At 48.7% G+C, this 21,550-nt stretch overlaps 2 protein-coding genes across 3 annotated transcripts in view; one reads left to right on the plus strand and one right to left on the minus strand.

The window, feature by feature from the left end:
• The window catches only part of usp33 (ubiquitin specific peptidase 33), a 71,848-nt gene extending 67,925 nt beyond the window's left edge, over nt 1–3,923 (minus strand). For both annotated transcript variants that reach the window (XM_033029037.1, XM_033029036.1), the window contains exon 1: nt 3,818–3,923. The gene's annotated coding sequence lies outside the window, so the exon portion shown is untranslated. The remainder of the gene's footprint in view (nt 1–3,817) is intronic.
• A 5,693-nt stretch (nt 3,924–9,616) lies between these two features.
• Nucleotides 9,617–21,550, plus strand: part of miga1 (mitoguardin 1) — a 65,698-nt gene continuing 53,764 nt past the window's right edge. Inside the window, 3 exon segments of the mRNA XM_033029038.1 lie at nt 9,617–9,846; nt 10,170–10,320; nt 12,894–13,107. Of these exon segments, the coding sequence (XP_032884929.1) occupies nt 10,213–10,320; nt 12,894–13,107 (322 nt within the window). The 5' untranslated portion in view covers nt 9,617–9,846; nt 10,170–10,212.

Genomic DNA, 21,550 nt, shown 5'->3' on the forward strand with positions numbered 1-21,550 from the left:
TGCATTATATCTTCCATATTTTATCCTCTATGCCTCTTGCAATCAAGTCTTTCTAATTACTTGCTGACTATGTATCTCATGTAGGACCTTCAGATCCCTATGCATAGTTTATTTTGGAGATGCAGCATGGAAACAGGCCCTTCTGCCCACGCCGACTATCGACACCTGTTCACACCAGTTCTACGTTATCCCACTTTCTCATCCACTCTCTACACACCAGGGGCAATTTTACAGAGGCCATTTAACCTACAAACCCACACGCCTTTGGGATGTGGGAGGCAACAGGAGCACCTGGAGGAATCTCTCAGTCACAGGGAGAACGAGCAAACTCCACACAAACAGCACCTGAGATCAGGATCGAATCTGGGTCTCTGGTGCCAAGGCAGCAGCTCTACCATCAGCTCAACTGTGGCACGTTTGCATTGCAACATTTTGTGGTTTAAATTTTCTCTTTCATTCTTTTATCCTCAATAGGCAACCCAACACACTTTCCCATCTTGCACTTCATCTTTTAATTTCTCATCCACTCAAATGATGTGGCGAGATCCTCCTGCACACCCTGCTCTGCCTCAGTTCAGGTTCGTTTATCATTACGTGTACCGAGGTACAGTAAAAAGCTTTTTATTGCATGCTATCCAGTCAGCAGAAAGACAATACATGATTACAATCGAGCCATTTACAGTTTGCAGATACAGATAAGGGAATAACGTTTAATGCAAGGTAAAGCCAGCAAAGTCCGATCAAGGATATTCCGAGGGACACCAAAGAGGTAGATAGTAGTTCAGCACTGCTCTCTGGTTGTGGTAGGATGATTCCTAATCCAGCAATCTTCATATCGTCAGTAATTATGGGCACAGTATACTCAGCCCCTTTACAGTTAACAATACAGACTGCAAATAGTTGAGGCCACAGCACCAATCTCAGTGGCACCTCACCAATTACTGATTGCCAACCTAGAAATGATCTATTCAACCAGACTCCATTTTCTGCTAGTTAGACATTGCCTAATCAACAGCATTACAATTGATGAGTCAAAATATTGTCTGTCCTGCTAGTTTTACTGTTCGTATCCCGTCGTTATCACTCCCTCCACAGCCAACAATGGACCATTGTGGGCTCTTTGGCCATCGGTGCCAGTTCTGATCTGTACAGTTTCATACCTTTAATTTCCCCTCTCCCCTGACTCTCAGTCTGAAGGGTCTCAACCCAAAATGTCACCTATTCCTTTTCTCCAGAGATGCTGCCTAACCCGGTGAGTTACTCCAGCATTTTGTGTCTATCTCCCTCCACAGATGCCGCCTGACTTGCCAAGAACATGCAGCTGTTTGCTCTTTACACAATATATATATTCTGAAGAAGGGTCTCGACCCAAAAACGTCACCCATTCCTTCTCTCCAGAGATGCTGCCTGTGCCGCTGTTACTCCAGCTTTTTATGTCTTCGGTTTAAACCAGCATCTGCAGTTCCTTCCTACACATATAATGTCCAGTCCCAGTGAAGAGTAATGAGGGGAAATTAAGAAGATAAGCAGGTGGAATAAGAAAAGTAGGGAAAGGATAAACCATTCTGTCTACAAAATTGCTCCATGCAATAGTGGCATTAAAGAGTCTTTGAGACAGGCACAAGGATGTGCAGGAGTGGAGGAATCTGTATCACGTGCAGGCAGAGATTAGTGAAATCTGTGCTGTACGATTCTGTGTTCTCGTCAAAAAAAGAGATCTTGGCTGATTTCCAACCTCAAAACCATTTCCCAGCACTTTACCTATAACCTTAATGGCACAAAATCTATAGGTCTGTTTTGAATGTAATCAAAACCTGAGTATTCATGGTTCTGAGAGGTACAGAATTGCCAAGGGTACGGATGGAGGGAGTGTAAGGCATGATGGGGGCTGGGGAGGAGGTAGTTGAGGGGGGTTAAGAAAGGGGGTAATGGAGGGGATAGGGAGGGAGGAACAGGGGGGAATAGTTGATGGGGAGAGGGGGGGGGGAAGGGGAGGGAGGAATGGTGGGGGAGGGGGGTAACATAGTCATAGAGTGATACAGTGTGGAAACAGGCCTTTCAGCCCAACTTGCCCACATCGGTCAAAATGTCCCAGCTACACTAGTCCCACCTGCCCGTGTTTGGCCCATATCCCGACAAACCTGTCCTATCCATGTACATGTCTAACTGCTTCTTAAATATTGGGATAGTCCCTGCCTCAACCACCTCCTCTGGCAGCTTGTTGCATACACCCACCACCCTTTGTGTGCAAAAGTTAACCCAGAGATTGAGTATAGAAGTTGGGATGTAATGTTAAAATTGTACAAGGCATTGGTGAGGCCAATTCCTGGAGTATGGGGTACAATTTTGGTCGCCAAATTATAGGAAGGATGTCAACAAAATAGAGAGAGTACAGAGGAGATTTACTAGAATGTTGCCTGGGTTTCAGCAACTAAGTTACAGAGAAAGGTTGAACAAGTTAGGGCTTTATTCTTTGGAGCGCAGAAGGTTAAGGGGGGACTTGATGGAGGTCTTTAAAATGATGAGAGGGATAGGCAGAGTTGACGTGGATAAGCTTTTCCCACTGAGAGTAGGGAAGATTCAAACAAGGGGACATGACTTGAGAATTAAGGGACAGAAGTTTAGGGGTAACATGAGGGGGAACTTCTTTACTCAGAGAGTGGTGGCTGTGTGGAATGAGCTTCCAGTGAAGGTGGTGGAGGCAGGTTAGTTTTTATCATTTAAAAATAAATTGGATAGTTATATGGACGGGAAAGGAATGGAGGGTTATGGTCTGAGCGCAGGTATATGGGACTAGGGGAGAATACGTGTTCGGCACGGACTAGAAGGGTCGAGATGGCCTGTTTCCGTGCTGTAATTGTTATATGGTTATATGGTTATTCCCCTTCACCTTAAACCGATGTCCTCTGATCCTCAATTCACCTACTCTGGGCAAGAGACTCTGTGCATCTACCTGATCTATTCCTCTCGTGATTTTATACACTTCTATACGATCACCCCTCATCCTCCTGCACTCCAAGGAATAGAGTCCCAGCCTACTCAACATCTCCCTATAGCTCAGGCCCTCTAGTCCCTGGCAACATCCTTGTTAACTTCTCTATACCTTTTCCAGCTTGATAACATCTTTCCTGAGGGGGAGAATAAAGAAGGGGTCGTGAGGGTGTGTGTGGGGGCGGGGGTGACGGTGTGGGGGTGACGGTGTGGGTGGGGGGGTGACAGTGTGGGTGGGGGGTGACGGTGTGGGGGGGGGGTGAGGGTGGGGTGAGGGTGGGGCGGAGGGGGAGTAGGTGGGAGGAGGAGGGAAGGGGGAGGGTGGTGAAGGAGGGGAGGAGGGTGGGGAGGTAGGCGAGGGAGGGGAAGTGTGGAATGGGGAGAGGGGTGGATGGGTGATGGAGGTAGTCAAGTGGGGGGTGGGGAAGGAAATCTGGAGGAGGGTAGGGAAGGTAGTGAGAGGGGGAGTAGGGGGGGGTGGGGTAGGAGATCTGGGGGGGGAGGAGGGTGGGGAGGGAGGCGAGTGACAGGGGAGAGGGTAGGTGGCGAAGTAAGAGAGAGAGGGTGACAGGGTGGATGGGGTAGCGGGGAAGGAGATCTGGTGGGGAGAGAGGGAGGAAGAGGGTGGGGAGTGGAGGGGATGAGGGTGGGGGGCCGGGTGTGAGGGGGGAGGGGCCGGGTATGGGTGTGGGCCGCGCTCCCTCCCTCAGCCGGCCGCCCTTCCCCGGTTTAGCGGCCTCACCGCAACCGCCGCTTCTCCTTCCTCCGGCCCAGGGAAATTCAGCGTCTCTCTTCTCCGCCGCCGCCGACTCCTCCACTCACTCACCCGGGCCCCGCTCGACAACCCGTCGCCGTCGCCGTCGCCGTCGCCGCCGCCGCTCACTCCAGTGCAAACCGTCACCCCGTCACCCGGTCGCCGCCGCCGCCGCGCCCGTCACTCACTCACCCGGAGCCCCACCCCGCGGCGACGTCACGCACCGCAAGCCCCGCCCACTTGGCGGCGTCATACGTCACAAACCCCGCCCTCCGGCTCGACCCGTCCCGCCCCTCCCGGCCATCTCCACCAATCACGGCCTGGTCCCGCCTCACGACCGCCCCTGTCGATCACGATCACCCCGCCCAACTCTAGTCACGCCCCTCTCCCTCCCCCCCCACCAGCCTGGCCTGTCACTCAGACGGCTTCCCGCCCCTTCCGGCTCACCTCCACCAATCAAGTCCCTCCCCTCATCACAGTGGTCCCGCCCCCTAGTTGTGACGCCGTCACGCCCCTCCCCTATCACAGTGTCCCGCCCCCCACCGACACCGCCTGTCAGTCACGCCCAAAGATTAGGAGTACCTCTAGTATCTTTGGTCACGCCCCCCCACCAGGTGACCCCGCCCCCCTCCCCCCTCCCCCTTCTCTGCCACAGAAGGTCGTTGAGGCCAGTTCATTGGCTATATTTAAGAGGGAGTTAGATGTGGCCTTGTGGCTAAAGGGATCAGGGGGTATGGAGAGAAGGCAGGTACGGGATACTGAGTTGGATGATCAGCCATGATCATATTGAATGGCGGTGCAGGCTCGAAGGGCCGAATGGCCTACTCCTGCACCTATTTTCTATGTTTCTATGACACCATCATCCCTTCTTCTCATGGCCAATCATTAGTTCATGAGTTGGATGGGGCGCCAGACTTTGCGCGCGACGTCACGTGGCCTGGGCCAGAACGCCTCAGGTGGCCCGCCGGCTGGGCTTTGTATGCAGTCCAGCACCCGGGCCAACTCATCATTCACCCAGCCACGCTGGGCCGAGTCGGTCAACGAATTGCCATCGGGAATTTGTCCCTTATATTGAACTTTTGTCCCTTATTTGGGAGTGAGAAAATTGGCAACCCTAGTGGTGCCCATGATGGACCGGGCTGAGTCCACCACATTCTGCATTGTGAACTGCCGTACCAGACCCCAATGCACCCAGTCTGGATACTTTCAACAGTGCATCCGTAGGTTTTGTTGAGTATTCGGTTTTCGAAGGGCCTGTTTCCAAGCAGTGTGACTATGCCTCAATCTATAAGATTGAAAAGACTAGGCTTGTATTCATTGGAGTTTAGAAGGATGAGGGGATATCTTATAGAAACTTATAAAAGGATTGGACAAGCTAGATGCAGGAAAAAAAATGTTCCCAATGTGGGGTGAGTCCAGAACCAGGGGCCACAGTCTTAGAATAATTGGGAAGGTCATTTAAGACTGAGGTGAGAAAAAAAAAATTCACCCAGAGAGTTGTGAATTTGTGGAATTCCCTGCCACAGAGGGCAGTGGAGGCCAAATCCCTGGATGGATTTAAGAGAGAGTTAGATAGAGCTCTAGGGGCTAGTGGAGTCAAGGGATATGGGGAGAAGGCAGGCACGGGTTATTGATAGGGGACGATCAGCCATGATCACAATGAATGACGGTGCTGGCTCGAAGGGCCGAATGGCCTCCTCCTGCACCTAGTTTCTATGTTTCTAATCTTGCGTTCCACCCACGTGCCTTATCGATTCTATGTATGATCTGTTTGCTGAACTGACTTGTCACCGTACTAGTTTCACTGTCCTCCTGCTGATTTTCACTGTCTGTATAACTAGTTATACAGGGCAGGAAGTGGCAGTGAGGTACGAAAACAACAATATGGAACTGGAGCATGCGTGGAAGGAGAAGTACCTCACAGTCACATCGACCACTGCCACTTCCTGCCCTTTGACAAATATCAAGTCGGGCTTCCACAGTCTTCCATCCTCCGTTCTAAACCTCGGTTCGATGTGGACAGTCCATCCGTGCTTAACAACCTGCGCCTTCAGTTTGTCCATGATCTTATTATGGCGCTTAATACGTGCGTTTTTGACTGCGTGACATTGTCCGGAGATGTGTGCCAATGTTTCATTAGCCATTGCACACCTTCTGCACAGTTTGGCCATGTTGGGGCGGCCGTATGAAAGGGTGCATCTAGTGGGGTATAAATTGCACCTCAGTAGCAATCTCTTAATGAATAGAGTTCAAAAGGGAACTGCAGATGCTGAAATATCGAAGGTAGCCCTTGCTGTCTCCTCCCCTTCCTTAACCCTCTAGCTGTCTCCTCCCACCCTCCCATCCGCCCGCCCTCGGGCTCCTCCCCTTTTCCTTCTTTCTCCCACCCCCCATCAGTCTGAAGAAGGGTTTCGGCCCGAAACGTCGCCTATTTCCTTCGCTCCATAGATGCTGCTGCACCCGCTGAGTTTCCCCAGCAATTTTGTGTATCTTAATGAATAGAGACTGTTTCATTCTATGATGTCCGTACAGCCATGTGTTGGACGTCGGGTCGTTCTTGTAGTATTGGATGCCGGGGCCCTGGGCCAAAAGCTTGGTCCATTTTACAAATTCCTGTTTGCGCCATCCCGCATATTTGTTTACGGGTTTGGCGTTTCCTTCAGTTCCGGGTACACTTTCTTCCGCTTCCCAAATGGTAGAGAGGCCCGCCTGGTCGTTGTCATTCGGTTGGGCGGGTTCGAGAAATTCTTCGATTTCTCTTAGCACCTTGAGGTTTTTCAGTTTGTTTATGTGCTCTATGTTGTTATTACCTCGGAACTGGAACGATGCCGAGATGACTGCATCTTCTGATTTTTCGAGGGACTCGAGCTTCCGGATGATTGCAGATGGAATTTGCACTTCGAGCTTTGGTAGTCCGAGGCCGCCGTCCTTGTTTTTGGAATATAGTATTCCGTCTGTGGTGTCAGCAGGAAGATGTAGTATCTCCTTCACTGCCTTCTTAATGATATTGTCCAGTTTTATGACAGTGTTTTGTGATGCTTCCGTGAGGATAAGGTGGAAGTAGATCCTCGGAATCATATGCGTTTTTAGGATTTCGAGTTTCTGTGTCGGCTTGAGTTCTGCCTCTTTCAGACTCGTAATCCACGTGTTGAGTTTTACCAACCAGTTGTCCTCAGTCACTCCTGCCCATGGGTCTATTCGCGCTCCCAAGTATTTCTCAAGCTCGCCCGGTTCGATGTAGTTCACCGGTTCATCATTGATTTTCCACTTCTCCAGGGTGTTGTAGAGGAACGTTTTCCTGGAGGGTCTACAGTGGAAGCCGGCCGTTTTTTTGATATTTATTTGTAGACCTGTGTTGTTGCAGAAGGTCTGCAAGATTTTCATATTGGCCATCATTCCTGCATAGGAGTCGCTGAGGATTGCTATGTCGTCGGCAAATGCGAGCGAAGAACAGCTGACTGTCCTGTTCTTATGTTTTAGCGTGACACCCATCTGTGCCCGTTCCAATGTGCATATCAGGGGGTCCATAGTAATGTTGAATAACAGTGGTGAGAGTGGGTCGCCTTGTTTGACTCCCCTTTTAATGAGTATGGGCTATGTTGCAGTCTTGTCACCTTCTATCACCGTTGTGTTGTCGGTATAGAGACTCTCCACTAGGTGAACAAACCTGTTCGGTACACCCATCCTCTTGAGTCCAACTGCGAGCATTTTGTGACCAATGGAGTCGAATGCCTTTGCCAGGCCTACAAAGACTACCACCAATTCCTTCTTGTTGCTCTTTGCCCCCTTCATGATATTTTCTAGGATTGCAATGTTCTCGTTGCATCCTGGGGTGGCCGCTATAAATCCTTTCTGTCGAGGATTAAGCTTCACTGCTTCCGACAGTCTCTTCGCAATGATCTTCGTGAAGAGCCGGAGCAACATCGGCCCGATTGTGAAAGGCCTCCAGTTGTCGATGTTCTTGAGGATTTCTGCATCCTCAGTTTTAGGAATTAGCACAGTCCGACTCCTTTTCAGGGCTGTTGGTATGAATGCCAATTTCTGCCATAAAGAGAAGAGGCGAGGTATCAGCGTCTCATCCTGACCCATGATGTTTTCAAGGTGGTCCACCTTCATTCCGTCCAGTCCCGCTGCACTCTTTACATTCATCTCGCTTATCGCCTTTTCGACCTCTTCTAGCTTAATGGCTTCCATTAGCAGGTTTACGTCTGTGGTGCCATCATACGATGCCATTTTGCTGATATTGGCTTTGTTATTTGGTTGTGATAATTTTGCTCGAAAGCAATTCTCCAGTTTCTCCCTACTGAGAGGGCAGCTTGATGTGGCTGGTGCGCCCATGATTTGGCGTGCCAGTCTTCTCCTGTCTTTTTGATACAAGGTCTGAGTGATTTTGTATTTGTGTTTTATCGTGGCCCATCTCTTCCTTGCACCTGAGTTTGGGAGGTTTGCAACTCTGTGCTCCTTTTTATTGCTGCCCGCCTTTTGACCCTTGTTCTTACGAGGCTTTGGAGAGAACTTGTCGATCAACCCTTCCGTGATTTGTTCGACCATGTCGATGCATCGATCTTTGTTGCGTGCATCTCCTAGTAGTTCCTCTGCCTTTGTGATCTGTTCCGCTAGATCTCGATGTTCTGGAGGTCCATGCACCTTGTTCCTCGGTCGGGCATTGGTTTTGGTGTGTCCTTGGTCAGACGAGGCCAACTCTTCAGTATCAGCTTCAAGTTCCGGTTCATTACCCGTTTCCTCGGGGATGTTCCTGTTCTGGGCATCGATTTCAGCCTCCCACGTTCTGATATGCGGATCTCGTCGCTTGTCTGATATCTGTTTGTTGGTCTTGGATGTCAGAATCTTGCTTATCTCGACGTTGATGTATCGGGCCCCTTGGAATCGTTTTTTCCAGGTCGATAAGCATTTTTATTTCATCGTCCGACCAGACGGAACTTTGCCGGGTTTTTTTCGGAGGATTAGCTGCTGCAATCCTTTTCATGTTTCTCATTGCCGGATGTTCGTGCCTCTCATGTTGGCTGAGACCCCTTTGTGTAGTGAACCGCTTTTCACATTCTTCGCAGGGGAAAATGCCTTCTGTGCTGGGTGGTGGTGGACCCTTACATTTGGCACAGTGGCATGCAATAGCGTGGTATTCTCCCTTTTGATTGCACTTCCCACACACAGTGAGGAAGCTTTTGATTTGATGCTTCTTGATCAGGTGTGTCCTGAATAAGCCGACGGTGTGGTGAATTTCATTGCATTTGGAGCAAAATAGTCCATCCACTGGGAAGTGAATTGTTACTGGTTGTGGATTGTTATTGTCCTTCGGTTTAAGTATGGTTACATTACATTACACCGCACGGGGAGGCCCTGACCACGGGGAACAATGGAGGAAGAGACTGACTTTGGTGCCTTCCCACACAGTGGGAAACTTTGATTCTGCTGTGTGGGGATGTTTTATGTCAAACCCTATCGTGTGTTGTGTCCCTTTTTTTATTGTATGGCTGTATGGGAATTTCATTTCACTGTGTCATCTGGCACATGTGATGAATACATCTATCTTGTATCTTGTAGTTATCATCCACCCCACAGCCAACAATAGACCATTGTGGGCTCCACCTTTCCTCGACCATTGTTACCTTTTGCATATCTTCTATTCATTTGTCCTATAATCAGTCTCTACCTCTCGTTTCCCTCTTCCCTGACTGTCAGTCCGAAGAAGGGTCTCGACCCGAAGTGTCACCTGCCCCTTTTCTCCAGAGGTGGCTGCCTGACCCGCTGAGTTGCTCCAGCTTTTTTTTGTGTGGTTTTTAAACCAGCGCCTGTAGTTCCTGTCCTCCCCCACACCGCAGCTCTGCAGCTGGGAATGTCTGCTGAAGCAGGAAGTGGCGAGGCCTCCTCCAGTCCAACCTTCTTCATTCATTCTGCAGGCGGAGTCCCCCTCTCACTCTGCCCTCATCTCTTGCAACGCGCCCCCTCTCCTCTTCTCTCCTCTCCTCCCCTCGCCGCAAACCTTGCCCACGTCTCTCTCAGCTCACACGCAGTCACAAGGCAACGAGAAACACACTCTCCACCTCCCATTCCTGTGGTTTATACACGCTGGAGAGACGCTGGTATGTATATTGATGGTAGCCAGCCTGGTGCATTAATGCGTCTGGGGGGACATTGTGACGATTGATATTTGCAAATCTTTGCAAGCAGGAAACAAAACCATTTAAATCTTTAACCTATATTTTATGTAAACAGATTTCAGGGAGAAACAGTACCGAGGCTATAAAAAATAAATGCATCAATAATATCTGCTTGCAAATAGTTAGGTTCCATAGTGATATTGACAATTGTGAATGAGGTCAGTGCAAGAATACCCGACCGTTTTTAAAAAGCTTGCAATTGAACGACTAACGCCTGTGCTTTGTATCTAATTGCAATTCGATAGATAGGTCCGCTGGTAGGTTGGAAGGGGATGGAAAATAGAAGATATGCAAGATTTATCCAAGGAAACCATTAACAATGGACGGCACACTTTGAGGGACCTTGCGCGGCGGGCGTTTGATGTGCCCTTGAATTTGTACAACTCCCTGCCAGAGGTAAGTTCACCTCGGCTACCGGCTCGTGTGTCTGGAGCCAGTGAAATTGCCCGCCTCCTTCTTTCAGGGGTAATCCGTACATTAGACATCTTTCTAGCTGAGTGGTTTTTAGGAATTGTAAGGCCATGCCGACACTCTGGGGCTGTTAGTTTGCGTAGAACGTGTAATTTGCATCCATTGGAGATAAAACACAAAATGCTGGAGTAACTCAGCAGGAAGGGAGGAAAGGAATGGGGCAGCTCAGAAGGAATGGGCAACATTTCGGGTCGAGACCCTTCTTCAGACTACTTTGAAGAAGTCCTCCTTTCCCTCATTCATTCTCTCCAGAGATGCTGCCTGTCCCGCTGAGTCTCCCCAGCATTGTGTGTCTATCATCGGTGTAAACCAGCATCTGCTGTTCCTTACACAACTTTCATGGGGATACAAAGAACTGCAGATGCTGGTTTGCCCCCCCCCCCCCCCCTCTCCACACACAAAGTGCTGGAGTAACTCAGCAGGTCAGGCAGCAGCTGGAAGACATGGATAGGTGATGATTTGGATCAGGACCATTATTCTGACCCTTCCTCTCCGCCCCCCCCCCCCACCTTTCCCTGTGCCTCATTTGGATGCACCCCCATTTCTCCCATAGTCCTGTCTTCCCCCCCCTCCTCTCCCCTTATCCACATCCATCTATATCCCTTTGTCTGAAGATAGTCACAAAGTGCTGGAGTAACTCAGCAGGTCAGGCAGCATCTCTGGAGAAAAGGAATGGGTGGTGTTTCGGGTCAGAACCCATCCCAGTCTGACAGGAATAGGTGATGTTTCAGGTCAAGACCCTTCTTCAGACTCTTCAGAGTTTTTTTTTGCAGAAACAAAGAACTGCAGATATTGGTCCATTGCAAAGATAGACCAAAGTGCTGGAGTAACTCAGCAGGCCAGGCAGCATCTGGGGAGAAAACAAAATCAGTCTGAAGAAGGGTCCCGACCCGAAACGTCACCTATTCCTTTTCTCTAGAAATGCTGCCTGATCCATCAGAGTTACTCCAGCATTTTGTGCCTATCTACAGGAGAATGAGGTTGAAAAATAGAAGGTAGACAAAAATGCTGGAGAAGCTCAGCGGGTGAGGCAGCATTTATGGAAAGATGGATAGATCAGCCATGACCGAATGGCAGAGCAGACTCGATGGGCTGAATGGCCTAATTCCGCTCCTATGCCTTAAATGATCTAAAATATTTGCCTTCATCATTTCCAAGTTAATATCCTGGGACTCCCTTTCCATCTGCAGCTTGGGAGCAACTACTGTAGGATTGGATTGGTGTATCGCAGCTCACTCACCCACCTTTCACAAGATCAATTCAAGATGGGGAATAATTGCTGTCTTTCAATTACTTGTCATTTGCACTGGGTCCGGAGGAGGTTTACAAGAATGATCCCGGGGTTGAGTGGGTCAATGCATGATGAGCGTTTGACGGCGCTGGGCTTGAACTCGCTGAAGTTTTGAAGTCAGGGGGGGGGGGGGGGAAACCTCATTGGAATTAACCGAATAGTGAAAGGCCTGGATAGAGTGGATGTGGGGAGGATGTTTCCACTAGTGTGAGAGTCTAGGACCAGAGGGCACAGCCTCACAATTAAAGGACGTACCTTTAGAAAGGAGATGAGGAGGTATTTCTTTGGTCAGTGGGTGGTGAATCTGTGGAATTCATTGCTACGGATGGCTGAGGAGGCCGAGTCATTGGGTGTTTTAAAAGAGGAGATGTACAGATTTTTGATTAGTAAGGGTGTCAGGAGCAGACACAAAACGCTGGAGTAACTCAGCGGGACAGGCAGCATCTCTGGAAAGAAGGAACGGGTGACGTTTCGGGTTGAGGCCCTTCTTCAGACTGAAGTTACTCCAGCTTTTTGTGCCTACCTTCGATTTAAACCAGCACCTGCAGTTCTTTCCTACACAGGGTGTCGGGGGGGGGTTATGGGGCGAAGGCAGGAGAATGGGGATGGGTGGGAAAGATAGATCAGCCAGGATTGAATGTCGGAGTAGGCTTGATGGACCAAATTGCCTTATCCTGCTCCTAGAACGTATGAAAAATTAGAACAACAGAGCTTGCCATTTACAGAGAGTTGGGGAATCAAGAACCAGACAACACGGGTTTAAGGTGAGGGGGGGGGGGGTGAAGATTTAACCACAGGGGCAATGTTTTTAAACCAGGAGAGATGGGTGTATGGATTAAGCTGCCAGTTGAGGCAGGTACTATCGCAATGTTTAAAAATCATTCTGACTGGTACTTGGATAGGTTTCGAGGGATATGGGCCAAACGCAGGCAGGTGGGACTAGTGTAGATGGGGCATGTTGGTCGCCGTTGGCAAGTTGTGCCGAAGTTGCTGTTTCTGTATGACTGCGATGGGAAAGGTTTAGAGGGATATGGGCCAAACGCAGGCAGGTGGGACCAGTGTCGATGGGGCATGTTGGTCAGCGTGGGCAAGTTGTGTCCATGCTGTATGTCCCTACTGCTTGGAAGTGAGATCAAAAGATGACCTTGTTGAAACAATCCGCCAGTAAAGCCCCTATGTTTGTTCCCTTCCTTCCCGCCTGCGTTAGGTAAAACTCTCCCCTCTGGTGAGGAAACTCTTCCTGATCTCTGTGGTGGGGGCGACATCCTTCGCCATTTTGGCCCATCAGTTGAAACGAAAGCGCGGGAAGAAGAAGCAGGAAGACGAGGAAGAGGAGGTGCAGGAGGTGGTGACGTTGCAGATGCCATGGGAGCAGGAACTCTTTATTCCAGACTTTTCCAGGACGGCAGCATCGGAGAAAGGCAAGAGGAGGCATTTTCTTTTTTGGCTAAGTTTTAGTTTGGAGATACAGAGCGGGAACAGGCCCTTCTGCTCACCCAGTCCGCGCCACCAGCGATCACCCTGTACACTAGTACTATCCTACTCACACTGGGGACAAGTTACAATTTTTAGCAAAGCCAATTAACCTAGAAACCTGTACGTCTTTGGAGTGTGGGAGGAAACTGGAGAAAACCCATGCAGGTCAAGGGGAGAACGTACAAACTTCGTACAGACAGCACCCGTGGTCAGGATGGAACCCGGGGCTCTGGCGCTGTGAGGCAGCAACTCTACCGCAGCGCCTCCGTGCTTCCCCTTTCCTTTTGTTGATCCTTGTTCATTCTCCATTCAATCCATCATGGGTCACAGATAATTTCTGAGTTTGGTAATGTTTTCTTGCCATATATTAGTGTTGAAAAGGGAAAAGAAAGCCCATGTTTTATCTGGTTTTCTATTCATTTAACAGCATTTTATTGTCCATCCTAAAATTCCCTCTGACACTTGTTAAAACGCGGGTGCATTGTGAGAGATAGACACAAAGTGCTGGAGTAACTCAGCGGGTCAGGCAGCATCTCTGGAGAAAAAGGAATAGGTGAAGTTTAGGGTCGGGACTTCTTCTTGATTAATGAGGCTGATGTTTCTTCTTGAGTGGGATTTGCCAAAATGGAAATGCTATCTGCAATTTCACCAAAGTAACTCATTGTAACTGTGGACCAGTTTTGCTTTGCCACAGTTTAACATAGACAATAGGTGCAGGAGGAGGCCATTCGACCCTTCGAGCCAGCACCGCCATTCATTGTGATCATTGCTGACCGTCCCCTATCAATAACCCGTGCCTGCCTTCTCCCCATATCCCTTGACTCCACTAGCCCCTAGAGCTCTATCTAACTCTCTCTTAAATCCATCCAGTAACTTGGCCTCCACTGCCCTCTGTGGCAGGGAATTCCATAAATTCACAACTCTCTGGGTGAAAAAGTTTTTTCTCACCTCAGTCTTAAATGACCTCCCCTTTATTCTAAGACTGTGGCCCCTGGTTCTGGACTCGCCCAACATTGGGGAAAATTTTCCTGCATCTAGCTTGTCCAGTCCTTTTATAATTTTATATGTTTCTATAAGAACCTCCCCCTCATCCTTCTAAACTCCAGTGAATACAAGCCTAGTCTTTTCAATCTTTCCTCGTATGTCAGTCCCGCCATCCCAGGGATCAATCTCGTGAACCTACGCTGCACTGCCTCAATCACAAGGATGTCCTTCCTTGAATTAGGAGACCAAAACTGTACACAGTTTAAGAGATCAGCATTAATCCATTATGGACACAAAATGCGGGGTAACTCAGCGGGACAGCCATTGAGAATGGAGATGAGGAAACACTTTTTCACACAGAGAGTTGTGAGTCCATGGAATTATCTTGCCTCAGAGGGCGGTGGAGGCCGGTTCTCTGGATACTTTCAAGAGAGAGCTAGATAGGGTTCTTGATTATAGCAGAGTCGGGATATGGGGAGAAGGCAGGAACGGGGTACTGATTGGGGATGATCAGCCATGATCACATTGAATGGCGGTGTGGGCTTGAAGGACTGAATGGCCTACTCCTGCACCTATTGTCTATTGTCTATTGTCTATTGTCTATTGCCTATCTCTGGGTAGAAGGATTGGGCGACGTCACCCATTCCCTCTATCCGGAGATGCTGCCTTTCCCGCTGAGCTACTCCAGCATTTTGTGTCTATTTTTGGTGTGTTCCAGCATCTGCAGTACTTTGCTACACACAGCGTTCATCTATTCATTTGTGCCTGACTGAAGCTTCACTTGAGCGCCACAATAAATCCGGTGCGAGGGCATTTGCACGCATTCACGACGCTCTTCTTTCTGAAATTCAATTATTCATGCTTAGAGAGCAGATTGTGAAACATATGCACTGCCCAAGTGCCTCAATTAGTGGCTGAGGGAAAGAAAGCACTTATGCTTGCATTCCGCATTAAACATCGGGCAGCCCCCAAGTGATTTGCAACCAATAAAAGTTTTTTTTCGGAAGTACAACGGTGCTGAGGGTTTGAGTAAAACACAAAGGGGCGGCACGGTGGCGTAGCGGTAGAGTTGCTGCCTTACAGCGTCAGAGACCCGGGTTCGATCCTGACCTCTGGGTGCTGTCTGCACGGAGTGTGTACATTCTCCCTGTGACCGCATGGGTTTTCTCCAGGTGCCTCGGTTTCCTCCCACACTCCAAAGATGTGCAGGCCTATAGGTTATTTGGCTTCTGTAAATTGTCCCGAGTGTGTGGGATAGAACTAGTGTACTGGTGATTGCTGGTCGGCATGGACTCGGTGGGCCGAAAGGCCTGTTTCCACGTTGTATCTCTAAACTAATCAAAACAAAGTGCTGGAGGATTTCAGTGGGTCAGGCGGCATCGTCTGTTTCTCATCAGGATCCTTCTTCAGACTGAAGTGTTTGAAGAAGAGTTCCCAACCTGAAACGTTATCAAGCCACATCCTCCAGAGAAAGTTGGAGTGGACTCAGTGGGCTAAAGGGCCTGGTTTCATGCTGTATCTCTAAATTAAACTAAGATGCGGTCTGACTAGCAACGTACTTTGGAAGTGTGGTCATTGTCATTTGATTATAGAAAAATGCCACAACTTATATCTTGTAGGAGAAGGCAGGAACGGGGTACTGATCACATTGAATGGCAGTGCTGGCTCAAAGGGCCGAATGGCCTACTCCTGCACCTAGTGTCTAAGATAAAGTCCGATGAAAAATAATTTAAAAAGTCCTCAATGTTGCCTGATAACAGCTGGGAAGAAACTAATCAGATTGTGCTCTTTAACCATGCTTCTGGAGTCACCAGCTAGTTGTTCAAAATATTCCCAGCAGTTTCTCCAGAACCAGGGGCCACAGTTTAAGAATCCAGAACCAGGGGCCACAGTTTAAGAATCCAGAACCAGGGGCCACAGTTTAAGAATCCAGAACCAAGGGCCACAGTTTAAGAATCCAGAACCAAGGGCCACAGTTTAAGAATCCAGAACCAGGGGCCACAGTTTAAGAATCCAGAACCAGGGGCCACAGTTTAAGAATCCAGAACCGGGGGCCACAGTTTAAGAATAAGGAATAAGCCATTTAGAACGGAGACGAGGAAATAATTTTTCTCACAGACAGTGGTGAGTCTGTGGAATTATCTGCCTCAGAGGGCGGTGGAGGCCGGTTCTCTGGATGCTTTCAAGAGAGAGCTTGATAGGGCTCTTAAAAATAGCGGAGTCAGGGGATATGGGGAGAAGGCAGGAACGGGGTACTGATTGGGGATGATCAGTCATAATCACATTGAATGGCGGTGCTGGCTCGAAGTGCCGAATGGCCTACTCCTGCACCTATTGTCTATTGTCATATCCCAGCCCAGTTAGAACCTTGGTTTAACGCCTGTTGTTCTGGTCGCCCCATGGCAGGGAAGATGTGGAGGCTTTGGAGAGGGTGCAGAGGAGGTTTCCAAACATGCCGCCTGGATTAGAGGGTTTCAGCTACAGGGAGAGGTTGGATAGACTTGGGATTGTTTGCTCTGGAACGCCGGAGGTTGAGGGAAGACTTGATAGAGGTATATAAAATTATGAGAGGCAGAGATAGGGTAGGCGGTCAGAACCACTCTCCCAGGGTAGAGATGTCCAACACTGGAGGACATATCTGTAAGGTGAGAGGGGGAAAGTTCAGTGGGGCAAGTATTTTTCACACCGAGTATATTGGGGGTCTGGAGGCAGAGGCGTTTAAGGGGCTTGTAGACAGACACACGGAAGTACAAGGAATAGAGACACATGGATCATGTTCCGGTTGATCGGATCAATTTAACTTCAAGCCACCAGAGAAAATAATGCACACCGCCAGATTCAGGGACAGTTTCTTCCCAGCTGTTATCAGGCCACTGAATCATCCTACCACAACCAGAGAGCAGTGCTGAACTACTATCTATCTCTTTGATGACCCTCAGGCTATCCTTGATCGGACTTTGCTGGCTTTACCTTGCACTAAACGTGACTCCCTTGTCATATACAGTATCTTCACACTGTAAATGCATTGATTACAATCTTGTACTGTCTTTCTGCTGACTGGTTAGCACGCAACAAAAGCTTTTCACTGCACCTCAGTACACCTGACAATAGAAATATAGAAAAATAGGTGCAGGAGTAGGCCATTCAGCCCTTTGAGCCAGCACCGCCATTCAATGTGATCATGGCTGATCCAGTCTGAAGAAGGGTCTCGACCCGAAACGTCACCTATTCCTTCGCTCCGTAGATGCTGCCTCACCCGCTGAGTTTCTCCAGCATTTTTGTCTCCCATCCAAAATCAGTAGTCTTTTCCTGCTTTCTCCATATCCTTTGATTCCATTAGCCGTTAATAAACTAAACTGAGCTGAATCAAGTGGCAGTGGAGGAAGCAGTTTGCTCTGTGTCCAGAGTGAGAAGACAGTAACGAGAGGAGAAGGGAATATAAATTGGGGAGGAGGGAGTGACGTGACCATCAGACCTGTTGGAAACAAATGGTTGGTTCCTCTCCTAAAACTACTTGCTAGTCCAGCCATTAATGATCCCTGGGGAGGCTCATTGCTGTCACCGGCATATGGCACTTAATGCAGATCAATTCTAGCCCTTCTGTTGAGAGTCAAGGAAGGTCGAGGGGCTTGAAGCCCCTTATACTTGAAACATAGAAACATAGAAAATAGGTGCAGGAGGAGGCCATTCGGCCCTTCGAGCCAGCACCGCCATTCATTGTGATCATGGCTGATTGTCCCCAATCAATAACCCGTGCCAGCCTTCTCCCCATATCCCTTGATTCCACTAGCCCCAAGAGCTCCATCTAACTCTCTCTTAAATCTATCCAGTGACTTGGCCTCCACTGCCCTCTGTGGCAGGGAACCTGAGCCACAGATTCTCTACCAAAGGACTCGCCACATGCCCACCTCTGACTGTGTGTGTGTGTGTGTGTGTGTGTGTGTGTGTGTGGTTTGTAAGTTCTCCCTGTGACCACGTGGGTTTTCTCCAGGTGCTCTGGTTTTCTCCCTCGCTCCAACGATGTACCGGTTTGTAGGTTAGTTGACTTCTGCCAGTTCTCCCGAGTGTGTAGGATGGTGCGAGTGTTACGGGGTGATGGCGAAGGGCCTGTTTCTTGGTGGGCCGAAGGGCCTGTTTCTGCGCTGTATCTCTAAAGCTTAAAGTTAAGACACAAAGAACCAAAACCTCCAATTTGTATGTTTTCCGTTGCTCTACCAATTGTACTGAGTTCAACTGGGCGGCACGGTGGTGCAGCGGTAGAGTTGCTGCCTTACAGCGCTTGCAGCGCCGGAAACCCGGGTTCGATCCTGGCTATGGGGCGCTGTCTGCTCGGAGTTTGTACGTTCTCCCCGTGACCGCATGGATTTTCTCCGAGATCTTCGCTTTCCTCCCACACTCCAAAGACGTACAGGTTTGTAGGTTTATTGGCAGGGTATAAGTGTTCATTGTCCCTAGTGTGTGTAGGGTAGTGTTAATGTGCGGGGATCACTGGTCGGTACGGACTCGGTGGGCTGAAGGGCCTGTGTCTTTAAACTAAACAAAACAAATGAAATCCACAGATTCACCGGCGTCTGACTAAAGAAATTCCTCATTTTCTTTTGCAACCAGTGGAGGGATTTTCACCTGTAATTTGAAAAGTGAAATGTTTTGATGGGTTAGTGTAGTTTCTTGTGCAATGGCTATATTCCACGAGTTCTAGAAGCAGAACTAGGCTATTCGGCCCATTCAGTCTACTCCGCCATTCAATCACGGCTGATCTATCTGTCCATCTCAATCCCATTCTCCTGTCTTCTCCCAGCAACCTTTGACACTCTTATAATAGACAATAGACGCAGGAGTAGGCTATTCGGCCCTTTAAACCAGCACCGCCATTCAATGTGATCATGGCTGATCATCCCCAATCAGTACCCCGTTCTTGCCTTCTCCCCATATCCCCTGACTCCACAATCTTTAAGAGCCCTATCTAGCTCTCTCTTGAAAGCATCCAGAGAACCTGCCTCCACCACCCTCTAAGGCAGAGAATTCCACAGACTCACAACTCTCTGTGTGAAAAGGCGTCTCCTCATCTCCATTCTAAATGGCTTATCCCTTATTCTTAAACTGTGACCCCTGGTTCTGGACTCTCCCAACATCGGGAACATGTTTCCTGCCTCTATCGTGTCACTACCCTTAATAATCTTATATGTTTCAATAAGATTCCCTTTCATCCTTCTAAATTACAGAGTATACAAGCCCAGCTGCTCCATTCTCTCAGCATATGACAGTCCCGCCATCCCGGGAATTAACCTTGTAGATCTACGCTGCACTCCCTCAATAGCAAGAACGTCCTTCCTCAAATTAGGGGACCAAAACTGCACACAATACTCCAGGTGTGGTCTCACTAGGTGTTCAAGAAGGAACTGCTCCATAGATGCTGTTGCACCCGCTGAGTTTCTCCAGCATTTTTGTGTACCTGTGGTTTCACTAGGGCCCTGTACAACTGCAGAAGGACCTCTTTCTTCTTATACTCAACTCCTCTTGTTATGAAGGCCAACATGCCATTCTTACTAATGAAAAACCTATCAATCTCCGCTTTAAAAATACCCAATGATTAGGCATCCACAGACACCTGTGGGAATGAATTCTACAGATTCACCGCACTCTAGCTAGAGAAATTCCTCCTGATTTTGTTTTGGCAATCAACGAAGGGCTTTTCACCCGCAGTCTCCCAAGTTTGACAAGTGAAACATTTTAATTTTGCCCGGTTTTGGGAAACAGGCCCTTCAGCCCACTGAGTCCATGCCGAACAGCGATCCCCCACTCACTAGTGCTATCGCAGCAGGGACAATTTACAATCTGTACCGAAGCCAATTAACCTACAAACCTGTACGTCTGTGGGATGTGGATGGAAGCCGGAACATCCGGGGAAAACCCACACTGTCCCACGGAAAGAAAGTTCAAACTGGGTGTAGGTAGCACCCGTGGTGAGGATGGAACCCGGGTGTCAGGCGTTGAACGGCAGCAATTCTACCACCGTACTAAAGTGCCGCTATTGATGGGTTAGCGTAGTTTTGTTGAGCAATGGCTAGATTTGCAGAATTACTGAGTCAGAATGGGTTATATATATATATATATATATATATTTTAATTAAATAATTGAAAAGATTAATGACGCAGTGGTGCTGGTTTCCGACGGGCAATCCTCATAGTGCTATGCATGACAGTGATCGCAACTTCTACTGAAGTGTGGATGGCTGTTGGCTCGCTAGGAGCTCATCCGCCCTTTGACAGGTCTTGTTTTTGGTCCTGCTGGGGGTCCACAGCCTCCTCCTCACCTGGCAAACCAGGTGGGGGAGACGGTTTAGTCGTCGACTATCCGACCATGGAGCAGGTAGCACGGGATTACATGGTGCCCGTGGCGGGGGGGAACTCCCACCCCCCCCCGACCTGAATAAAGCTACCGTCTATGTTGTCAATGTGGTTGGGCAGGGGACACTGTCAATGGAACAGATGGAGCAGTGATCTCATGAGAGGCCCATCAGAGTGCTATTGAGGTGACCACACTCTCTCAGTGTCCTGTGTTTTGGCTGTGATGGGGAATTGTCACCTCAGAACCAAAACCCAATGTTCTCTGAATAAACAAAGAACTGCTGTTGCTGTATAATACACAAAAAGGATGCAAAGAGCCAGAGTAACTCAGCAGGTCAAGCAGCATCTTTGGAGAGTATGAATAAATTCATCAGACATAGGAGCAGAATTAGGCCATTCGGCCCACCAAGTCTACGCCGCCATTCAATCATGGCTGATTTATCTTTCCCAATCAGCTCCATTCTCCTGCCTTCTCCTCCCAACCCCTGACACTCTTACTAATCGAGAATATGTCAATCTCAGCCTTAAAAAATACCCATTGACTTGCCCCCCACAGCCTTCTGTGGCAATGGATTCCACAGATACACCGCCCTCTGACTAAACAAATTCCTCCTCATCTCCTTTCTAAAGGTACGTCCTTTTACTCTGAGGCTGTGGCCTCAGGTCCTGGACACTCCCACTAGTGGCCACATCCTCTCCGCATCCACTCTATCCAGGCCTTCCACTATTCAACTTCTATTCACTTAATAAAATTCCATCATTCAAGTTCACTGATAAAAACTAGTGAGTAATGTGGACAATGTCATCACCTTAGCAACTTGTACGAATATTTCTGAGTATCAACAGCAAGATTGAGCCCAGATGATGTCTTTTATGTTTAAAAAAAATCCGTACAGCTTCCTGAATTTATTTCCAGTAAGCGAAAATCTAATAAAACCAGAAATAGTTCTTGCATCTGGGTGTATGTGCATCCTGTGGACTAGGTGGGGGAATTCCAATGGATTTTGTTCCAGACACTTCTGTTGACATTAAAACCAAGGAGTAACTTGCATTTGT

This window comes from Amblyraja radiata, chromosome 10 (assembly GCF_010909765.2).
Source record: "Amblyraja radiata isolate CabotCenter1 chromosome 10, sAmbRad1.1.pri, whole genome shotgun sequence".
Classification (NCBI taxonomy): Eukaryota; Metazoa; Chordata; class Chondrichthyes; order Rajiformes; family Rajidae; genus Amblyraja; species Amblyraja radiata.